Source organism: Sipha flava, unplaced genomic scaffold, assembly GCF_003268045.1.
Source record: "Sipha flava isolate LNK unplaced genomic scaffold, YSA_version1 32_pilon_pilon, whole genome shotgun sequence".
Lineage (NCBI taxonomy): Eukaryota > Metazoa > Arthropoda > Insecta > Hemiptera > Aphididae > Sipha > Sipha flava.
In genome coordinates, this window is record NW_020273018.1 from 452514 (window position 1) to 464470 (window position 11957).

Here is an 11957-nt window from a genome sequence, read left to right on the forward strand (position 1 = left end):
TGAAACGATCTAAATACCCGTTTTTAATTTTGTAAAACACCTAAAGGATCAAAATGTATTAGACACAAAAAAATCCCAAATAACTTCTATTTAATTTTATATTACCTTACTATAATAGATATTTAGAATGATAAATATGATTTATAAATATGAAAAAAAATATTTATTTAAAATTACTTATATAAAGTTATTTTTACATTAATCAACAACAGTCAGGTTGGCCGAGCGGTCTAAGGCGCCAGATTTAAGCTCTGGTTCCCAAACGGGAGCGTGGGTTCGAACCCCACACCTGACAAATTTTTCACATTTTATATTAAAAGATAGAAATACTTTTTTTACTTTTTCAATTCCATTGTTTTAAAAAAGATGATTTTATGTTTTTTAATTTTGCTTTAGAGAACATGTTATCGATAGTTTAAAATAAAAAGCTTATAAATATACCTGTTAAAATGTTTTATTAAATAATACATAAAAATAATTAAAATGTGCATAGATTCATTACTATCTCATAATTATCTGACAAATTTTAGCATTGCTTAGTATCACAATTTTGCAATAGCATTTTGTGAATTCACGAAAGACTTAAAAATACATGGTGCCTACCTTATCGTTAAATTTAAATATTTTGATGAATAATTTTAAATGCAAAATACAAACAAATATTCAACATTTTAGTTATACTTGAAATGAAGTAAAATTATCACATTGAAAAAAAAATGAATCATGTAGTATGTTCTAGTTCTAATTAAATATCATCAAGTATTATTTAATATGAATAACCTACAACTTCTTGCCTTATAAATTTTTGTCTGCTCGTTTGAATATCGCATACCAGGCTAGATGCTTGTTTTATTTCATATATTAATACTCCAAGCTAAACATTTATTTATTTATTTATTTAAACTATTTGTTTATTAATTTATATACTAATTTACTAATATTAACCATTTTATAACTTTTATTATCTTATTAAAAGTATCTACTCATTCAATATCCCTTATTGTACCAGATGTATGTAAAGCAACAATAAACGCTCCATCAGGATATATTAAATTATGCAGAATACATACCAGGGGTGGATCTATGGGAGATTCAGGAAATTAAATGACCCACAGTTAATATTTGTTGAAAAAATTGGCCAATTCTTATATATATTTTTTAAATACGCCATCTATAGATCGAAGTTAATATTAGACTGGAGAAAATGTTACAGTAGCCATCCCCCAAATGAAGCCACTGATTTAATTGTAAAGTAAAGTAAATGTTAAGTAAAACATTTCTAAACCGGTAGTCATGTAAGACTCCACAAAATAAAATAAATGTGAATATTTTCAATGATAATTATGAATAAACTTAAAAACACATATTATAAGATCTTATTGAGATTTCTTTGTTACAAGGTATACATTTATAGTCCAGTTTCAACCCTAATGAATGGCCTGTTTAAAATAGCTTGATCCGAGTAGGTATATTAAAATATTAATTATATTTATCATAAATTATATAAATAAATAAACTAAATTGAAGTATTTAAAAATAAATCGTATTAATAAATAGAGAACGTAAGAAGAGTAAAGAAGTATATTTGGGTAATATCTGATAAAATTATTATTATCTTATGCTAGCTCCACACTCTCGCAAGGTCACCTCGTCGAGACTCTTGTCGAATTAATGCGTGGCAAGGCAGCGCACAGATGCACACTCTGCACTCTCGTGTAGTCTTGTGACTCATTTAGTTGTTTCTAGCGGTTGTACAATATTGACGTGATTGAAAAAACAGCTGCAGCTGCATTGAGTGCATACAGTTATTATAATTTTCTACATTTAAGCCACTCAAAAAAAAAAAAATGAAACAACCCAATAATAGGAGATGGTGGACAATAATATTAAAATATAATATTATAATATATATATGCAATATATTCTTTTTGTTTCGTTAACTGAGGACAAGAAAGTTCAGGCGAGAGTAAAATTGGTACGCCTCGCCTCATGTTTCATGTTCTTTTTACTTGCGACCAAAATATCGACACCAAACGGAGCGCGCAAGAGGCTAGGCGAGGCGACACCAGTGAATCGACTAAAGGCTCTGTTATAGTTTTTAAGAACCTATCGACTATATTCTTGTGCTCGTGCTGCCTCATGGCACCTCGGCGAAAGTGTGGAGCTAGTAATAGACCATATACAAGTATAAGGTATATTTATTATATCTTTAATTGTGGTATTGACTGATATAAATTGATAACGTTATCCTAATCAATTTTTAAAATAAACAACAGTCTACATCACATTTAATTTATTATATGATATTATTAATAACATTTACACCGTAATTATTATCGTATTTTGGATTTAATTTTGATTTAATTCTTATATATTCATGACATTTTTATATGTTAGATATTTAAAGAAAAAAAATTATTGTTTTCTTGTTAAATATATACATAAACATTTTTCAACTGTTGATGAATATGAAGTATAAAAAAGTGTATTTGCCTTTTGATGAGCAATTTATTTGGTAAAATAACCCTAAATAAAAATATTTTTGATGAAAAACTTAATAACTTAATAATAAAGTATACTTATTAGATTATCATTATTCATAATTTAATAAACAATATTTTTGTTAGTTCTATCCAAAATCCTGCCAAACCAACTATTGTTGTATCTATATTTGGCAAATCTACACTAGCTTCAAAATCTTGCAAAGCTCGTTTTGTGAATGATTTTTATGATCGCCCAATTTTCGATTCATCATTAGTACAAGATACAAATTCAAAACTTCAGGTAAAAAATATACATATGTATATTTTAGTTAATTCAGTAATTAATTTTGGTATTTGCCAATCAACAAACGAGTGAATTAATTTTCCAATAATTTCTTAAAAGTTTTTAAAAATTTTTAATATTGATATCTTTAAGATATTGTGTATTTATAGTCCTCAATCGAGTGTTTTCATGATGAAGCTGGAGGTATTGTTTATCTACATTTAACTGGTTCTTTTGACAGTCTTTCAATTACACAAAACATAGATGAATTATCAACTGAAATTGAAGAAAAAGTAAGATATTGGTTATTAAGTTCTAAATCCTTAATTAATATATTAAATATTTTCCTTTATTTTATATATTTTTAGGGTTTTCTAAGAGTTTGGTCCACATTGAAGTACAATTATGCATGTTCATTATTGTTTTTGTTTAATATATCACACATTCTTGTATTAACACATCCAGTTCCTATATTTGATGCTAGCTACTTGAGTTTTTTCAAAGCTCTTGATTGTTCAAGGTCCATTTTTTTTCTATCATTTTTTTTATTTAATTTGATTATATTTTATTTTTATTTGTTTTATTTCAGATCAAAATTCCTCAATATAATAAAATCTACTTTATCAAAAATACCTAATGTTTCTTCAAGTTGGATGGAAAACGGTAGACTGTGTTCTCCAAGATTATTATTTTATTATGAATCATGTCCAGATGAGTTTAAGAAAAATAAGTAAGGTCTATTGTTGTTAATTAAAAAAAGAATAAATTACTTGTGTAGTATACTACCTAATACCTAGCTACATATACACTGTTACCTATCAAAAAATATAATTTACAAAATCATATTTTTATATTTTATTTTCCATTCAATTCATATTTATTTTTGATTTAATCGATATTTTTATTCTTTTATTTTGTTTTATCATGGGAAACCTGATACTTGAGTCATAAAGATTAAAAATAATCATACAATAGCTTTCATAATAAATTAATAAATTTTAATCATACAATAGATATACAGATATAATTAAATGAATATGAAGACATATCAAAATTAAATATGGAATTAAAACAAAAGAGCAAAAGCTTTATTTTATTTAATTTATTTTTATTGTGGTCTTTTATCAGTACACAATGATTAGTTTATTATGACAAAAATATGAGATGACTTATAATTTATAACAATATTTAATATTTTGAAATACTTGATAATGAATATCATAACTAGGCTTAGGAACTTATAGCTCTAAAAAATACACAAATATGCATGCAAATATGCTTCTAAAATCATTAAAATATGCATTATAATATGACTTTATATGCATTAAAAAAAAAAAAATTACCACATAGTACACAAAATAAAATGTATCCATTGAATGTAAATGTATCTTTAAACTCCGAAACAAAACTTTTTAGTCGGCTACTTGTAGATTGTTGTACTTTCGGCATTACACAATATTACAAAATATACGGGTACGTTTTACATATGATTCGACGTTGTGTGGATGCGAGACGCAAAAACAACGACAGATAATAATCAACTGAACTAAACACTAAATAAATAATCTATTACTCTATATCGACTATTATCTGTATCGAAATCCGATCGATATCCAGCGGGTTATACAGTCTATACAGGTTTATAGTATTATTTATACTTGCTCAAAAATTATAATGAAATATGAGAGGTAGTTTGCAGATAGCATATTATTGGAAGTATTAAGTCTTCTTAGTACATTTTTTTTTTCGATTGGTTGAAATATATATTTATGTTATATGTATCTATAGTTTTTAATTTTAATTATAATAATAATAAAATTTGAAAAATTTGTCAAAATATGCAAAATAAGCATACAATTTTTAAAATATGCACTCTACTGTAAAATCTATCAAATATGCAAAAATATGCACATTCAAATTTTAGATCTTATATCATGGCACCGAGTAATGAATTTATTTTGCACTCTGCTATATTTAACAATAATTAAAAAAAGTATGTAAAGGCTAGAAGTCCCTAGGCCTAATCATAACATTAACAGTTTTTGATAGTTTTATGGTATGTAGTATATTTTATGATTACCAAAAATTCTTATTGAAAGAAAAAAACCTTATTTTCTTTATTTTTTTTTTCTTCTATAGGCAAACCACTGGACCATGTCATCCAGGCTTAAAAAAAGCTGAACATTCTTTAGAAGATCAAATCTATAGTATACTTAGAAAAAGACGAATTATTTCCAATATAAGGTATTAAAATCATAATTATTTTGGTGTGAATAAGGTGTCATATTTTGGAAAATAAAAGTTGTTTGTTACATATATTTTTACTAGGTACTATTCTATGATATTATATCCAAAATATTTTTATTCTTTATGTTGTTTATAAAAAAAATATCAATTTTTCTTTTTCAAATTTTAAATCCTAAGGTATTTTTTTACATAAAATTAAGTCATACATTAATCCAATATCAAGTCAACCATTTTTAGTTATAATTATTTAAAGCTGTCACAAGAAATTTAGAGACAGGTAAATGTGTTTTATAAATTTTAATCATTCCATATTTATATTAAGTATTTAGAAAGTTGTGGAACTAAATTTGTAGTCTGTTATATTATAATAATGGTTTCCTACCTGGGGAGTGCTCCTCTAGATCCCCTAGTGAAGTGTAAAAAATTTTAAAAACCATAAAACATGTAAACATTATTTCCAATTATTTATATTTATTGGGCATTATTGAGTAATTATATTATCCTCTAAAATTAATTTAGACTAAACAGTGACGGTGCCAATCCTCTCATTAATTTATAATTAATATCAGTGATTTTATAATAAATTTCTTATTTTAATTTTTTTATAAAATCAATTTTAATAGTTATAAGTTTAAAATTTAATATTTCAAAAAGTTAATCTAATATTAACATACTTTGTTTAAAAATTTAAAATTTGAATATTTTTTCATCTACAAATAAATTCATTTAAATTTAATTAAATTTTGATTATTTAATAATTTATACTCTATTCTTGTAGTGGTGAGGAGGGCTTGACTTCATATAATAGTATGAAAAGGGGCATAGGCTTTAAAAGGTTTAGAACCCATCTATTATAACATACAATAATTTAATATTAATTTAATTTGGTTAGTATTTAATGTTCCTATAGTTACTATTTTATTAATTTAAAGTATATAAATATTTATAATCTTTCTTTGTGTATATATATATTATGATAAATATGTATAATATGCATAAATTATTTTTGAAATTATAGTATCAATTCGATGTTTGCTATACCGGCTAATCAAGAATATGTATTTATGGATGATTCACCTGATCAAATTTTAGACTGGGATGAATTTTTGACTAACTCACTGATAACTATGTGTAATAGTTCATCTGTTGGTGTGTATGCAAATAATGACTTATGTGAAGTTGGCTTTAAATTTGCTTAAAATTTATTAAGTTATTTTTGGATGCACTTTGGTTAGGAACATTATTTTACAAAAATGTAAAACTTTTTACTATGGTAACAAAAAATATTAATTTTCTGCATGTCTCATTATTTTTTCAACAGTTATTCAATAAGATTGGATTTTTAAGTGAATTATTTATTGGATAACATAGATTTTCAATTAGAAGAACATTAAATACATTATTACTTTTAACTGACATTATATTATTTAAATAACTTTCTATGTTCAACATTTGCTGGATAAAAATTCACAAGTTATTTTATTTTGAAATTTTTATTACTTTTTAGACTATATATAGAAAAATTATTACTTAAATAGTATATTTTTGTGCCAATACTACATTTTTCTTTTTTCGTTGTTCAAAATTTAAAAATTTAATATTTTTAAAAATATACAGTTTGGAATTATAACAATTTAAAAAAAAAAAAAAAATCCAATAAACTTATAAAATATTCAGTGTTTCATATTTTTAATAATTTTTAAATAATATGAAAAATGTTAGAAATTTATTCCAGCACATAAAATGTTGAATTAAGTTAAACTAGGACCCTTATTTTATTAAGTCGTGAGATTTATATAAATGTTTTCAGTTATCAGGTTTCTCCAATATAAATTAATTTAGTACCAACAATTTTCATATTCTGTAACTGTCAAAATTATTTTTTTTTTTTTGCTATCTAATATTTGCAAATAAAAAGTTTTTTTTTTTTGTTCGTAAACTTCACATGTATTAAATAGCAAAAAGATAAATATTATTAAATGTATAATAATTATTATTGTATAGTAATTAAAGATTCTTTCAATGATTGTGAGGTCGAAGATATTCTGGAGAATGATTTTTTGAATAAAAGTCAGTAAATTAAAGTTTCACTTACGACAAACTTATTAATTTTTTTCTAAAATTAATTTTAGGTCATAATATAAAAAAATTTTTATTTGATCATATTGAAGTAGCGTTTAAAAAAGGATTTGATGATAATATTGGTAGACATGCTATTACCATTGCAAACTATTTTGAGGTAATAAGATATTTCATATTAATGAAGATAAAGTTTTTAATTTTTTATCTGATCATTACAAAATTTATATTATTTAGATATATTTATTGGAGTACAGCTTATTTTTACAAATATGTACGAATAGATTTATTCTAAGTATACTTCCTACCAATATTTGTTAAAATTGTTTTTCAAATTTAAATAAAATAGTTCAATCATTGATTTTATAATATATTATATATATATATATATATAGTATAAAATCAATAAAATACCTATACATACAATTTTAACAAGTTGTATCAGTTTCTTTCAAGACTTGTTTTTTAATTAATGTTGTGTAGCAATAGAGTACTAATCTGAATTATTGTTATATTTTCAATTGTCTACTAATATATTTTTTAAGGCTCCTGATATTGGCACATGGTGTCAAGTAGCAAACGAAATGTATAATTTATTTATTATTGCAAAAGATCTTGATGAAGAATCTAAAATTGCCATGGAAGCATTAAGATCATTTTTAGATATTGATACTAATTTTAGCGAGAGACGATGCCGTAAAGTTCAGCCGATTGCCATGGCTACTTATCAAGAAAATTTACCATCACATTATAACAGAAACTATCATGATACTAGAGTATGATACATCAACAAAATATTTGTAGAAACTTTAAAGCTTATTATTTTTATATTCTTTAGGTAGCTCAAGCCCTTTCAGTGTTTGCTCAACATGCTCGTGGTCCATTATTTGATGATTATATTCAGATTTTAATACAAGACTGTGATCAACTGTGGCAGTCAGGTCGTCAAATGTGTGAAACTCTGTCTTTAACTGGAAATCCATGTACACAACCTTTACATAAAGGGGGTACTGTTGATGGGCCTATAAAGGAACCGGAACAAGATGACAAGTAGATTTTATTATTTAAAGCGGAATGGTTAACAATATTTAACTTTCTTTTAAGTTATTTGCATGAGAAATATAAAGTTGTATGATTGTATATAATTTGTTAGTAGGCATTTTTAATTTTTTTTTTTTTTTATTGTTTAGTATATTTTGTTATATAATATTAAACAGCTTATTCATTTGAATTACTAATATATTTTGGAATGTCACTAGATCCCAATATTTAAAATATTTAAATATTTTTATATCTAGAAGCTAGTGTGTCTTTTTTTTCACATAATTATATTATACATATTTTATGAAATTGTATGGTATATTCTAGGAATACTGACCAAAAATTTAATTATTTTAAATAAATCATAAGTAATAATATGAATAATTGTAATAAAAAAAAAAAAACTATTTTATTCGTAACGCCTGAAAAATTATAAAATAAAATATGTTCATAATTTAATTTATGGTATACTCAAAATTTTCATATTATTTATTAAAATATATTAAGTAACAAAATAAAAATATTCTACTCTAATAAGATTTATGGATCGTTGTATGTAAGCTATAAAAAAATAAATCTAGTGAAACTCTTTCAGTGACTGAAAAACTGACACATTAGACTAGATTCAAACTAACTTTTTAATCTATGTCTTTAACTACTTATTAATATAAGCCCTAAATAAAATCATTGGTTTTAGAATTAATCTTAGGTGTCCTTATCCAACAAGTATACATACATAATAACATACACTACATTATAAAATATTTTCATAACTGCTGAAGTGAAATGATTTTATTTATAAATAAATAATTTTAATTATTTTTAATTATTATAAAATATTAATTAAAAATATATAAATTAGATATTAAAAATGTATTTTTAATTTAAATTATTTTTTTAAAGGAAAAATGTGAATTAATTCAAACAAACCATTCTTTGTTCTATATCTCAATCAACTTTGTTATTTTAGAAAACAATGATTTATAAAGTTGGGTATTTTTTAGAAGTGTATTTATAGTCTAAAGCTGTGTTAGATTAGGTTAGACTAATCTTTTTACCCACGTAAACCAATTTTTTTTTAAATGTTTTTGAAAGCTGAATTAAAATAAACATTACTAGAAAATAAAATGTTTAAAACGAACATTTAATTTTATTAATATAAAAAACATAATATAAGATAAAAAATTGATTTCAAATAACATGATAAATATTTGAAGGGCTGCTGATATAAATTAAGTAGCTGCCACCTGTCTTGAGTATTACATAATTAAGTTATATATACTAAATTAATAACATATAACAATTAAAATATATTATTACTATTTATACAAGTTATTTTACTAGTTGTGTCATTGAATTTTATATTTGTTTAATAAAATGTTTTGAAATCATTGTTATTGTAAATTATCAGTTGGGATGTAAGTGTTCAGAAGTAAGGAAAATAGTTCAGTCACAATATATACATTGAGCAATTATTTTTTTGTATATTTATACTTTACTATAAATATTTTATATATTTGCATATTTTTTGTATTGTACTACAAGTTAAAAATGTAGTTTGTCTATATGCTAATAAAAATTTTAATGCATGCTAATTTTTTTTATCTTATTTTTAGCTTACATCACACTTTATTTGCTGTTACAATTAAAATTATATAAAAATACAGTACTTCTTAGAAAGATTTCAAAAAAATTAAAAAATGTACAGTGAAATCTTTAAATTAAAAATATTTAATGTTAAAGTAAACAAAGAATTTTTTTGTTGGTTAATTTAAGCTCAAAGTTATTTATATTTAAAGATTTCACTGGACATATTTAATTCATAATCTTCATCCTAATTAAAAACTATAATCTTGTCTTTACAGTCCAGTTAATCGGGAAGACTTTCCTGTTATGGAGCATTCAAGTAGTGTCATGTACTTGTCTGCATGCAATTGTGGTCATAAACAAGGTACTCGTGAAGATCCATTTACAATTAGAACAGCTAATTATGATTTTTATCAAATCATGGCCAAAGATTGCATCTGTGGTTGTTTAGATAGAATCAATTTCCCAGTATTTCAACCAAGTACTCAAGATTTTAGGCGAGTAGTTTAAATAACTTATTTTTAAGCATCTTTAATATAATTTCTTTATACAGAGCGGCACAATTATTTGCTAAACCTCCAGTGATTGCTGGTCGGAAAAATAGTGCTGGTTTATTACATACACCAACTCAAATGGGCCATACACAAGGATTAAGTTTAGGAGGTATAAAATAGTTTATTAAAATTATTCTTAATTATTTTACAATATTTATTTGTATATAATTGATGTTAAGGAGTTTTTGCCAGTTGTCATTCTGTAGATCCAATTAATGACATTTTGGGTGAAGAATCTCGGAATAGAGAATTACCAGATAGACAGGGTCTAATTTCTGTTGAATTGACTAACAGGCAAAAAAATGAAGATACCATCTCGAGCAATCAGATTGTTATTAGAGTAACTGATACTGAAAGTGAAACAAAAGGTATACTTATATGTTTATAAATATTCTATTAATATTTAAGACACATTTGTTATTTAGAAAAGTCATTAGTTCGACAACCAAGTACTACAGAATACTTACCTGGGATGTTGCATACTGATTCGCCCAATAGTTTATTACCACAGTTTCCATCTTGGTCTTTAGTTTGCCTTGGTTCGTCTTGTTTGTACTCACATAATTTAGGACTTCAAGAAACACAGCATCCTGGGTTTTTGAATTCTACCGCCTATCTTTTACCTTGGGATGTTACTGTAAGATTAGAACATCATCCTAGAGATCGATATTGGAATACTGATAAGAACAAAATTAATTTATCTCCTGTTCAACGTGGGCGAAAGACCAAAGGTTTTAGAGGTAAAAATAAAAGTTTTATATCTTTTTTTAAATAAATTAAATTATTGTTTATAATATATATTTGATTTTTAAGAATTTTCTGTTAAAATTTTCATCGGAGTTGAGTATGAATGTCCAAGAGGTCATCGGTTTATGTGTTCAGCACCTGACAAAATATTAACTACAGCTAATAATGGTATTGTAAAAGAAAATGGAAATAAAGTATCCAATTCTGATATGCCATTATATTTTCCATGTCCTTGCAGGTATTATTGATATGATATTTAATTTTATAATATAAACATTTTTATTGTAACTTTTTAAAAATTTCAATTTCAATGATTAATATAATGTGTTATTTATTTATTTATTAGCTCAGCTTCAATGATGGCTCAGCTTATGAGGATCCACGTAGTAACTCCTAAAGCACCAGTACATGTGACTTTAAATCCTATGGTTCAACCTGATGAAAATGGTGGACCAATATTTGTAACAGGATTTGATACACCTATTGAACTTACCCAAAGTACTTATTGGATTCTTCGTTTACCGTATCCTTTTGATTAATTTTGGTTTAATAATAAAATTATAGTTTAATGATAACAGTAGTTTTGGTGTGATTCTGTCATATAATAATTCATTGTTTAAAATCATACAATTTAAAAAAACATGTGTTTTACCTTAACAGATGGTGTTTAGCTATGTTTATGCGGGTGATCGAGGTCCATACCTTCCACCAAAAGATCCATCACAAAAAAATGTAGGAAAATTACTTAAAGGGGTTTACAGTGTAGCAGAAGCAACAACAGATAATAACAAACTTAACATTTAAAATATTTTTATTATTTGGCACGATTAATGGCAGGATGAAATTTATAAATGGCACATCATACATCAATAATGTCAAAAGTATTTGAACAAATTAAAAATATGTATTAATTTATAATATTTATAAAAATAAATA

At 24.5% G+C, this 11957-nt stretch overlaps 1 protein-coding gene and 1 non-coding gene across 2 annotated transcripts; both read left to right on the forward strand.

Moving 5' to 3' along the window:
- The first annotated feature begins 211 nt into the window (after nt 1-211).
- On the forward strand, nt 212-295 carry Trnal-uaa. The gene has a single exon. It is a non-coding gene; the product is annotated as a tRNA-Leu (tRNA).
- Nucleotides 296-2468: 2173 nt separating this feature from the next.
- LOC112686980 (protein SMG8) lies at nt 2469-11902 on the forward strand. The gene is made up of 18 exons (XM_025559477.1): nt 2469-2515; nt 2628-2784; nt 2937-3059; nt 3135-3286; nt 3356-3496; nt 4906-5010; nt 6032-6162; nt 7018-7083; nt 7146-7252; nt 7638-7868; nt 7931-8142; nt 9999-10217; nt 10274-10383; nt 10454-10642; nt 10700-11014; nt 11088-11259; nt 11368-11544; nt 11693-11902. Exons 1-18 carry the CDS (start codon nt 2469-2471, stop codon nt 11823-11825), a joined length of 2787 nt encoding a protein of 928 aa, XP_025415262.1. The 3' UTR covers nt 11826-11902.
- Nucleotides 11903-11957: the final 55 nt, after the last annotated feature.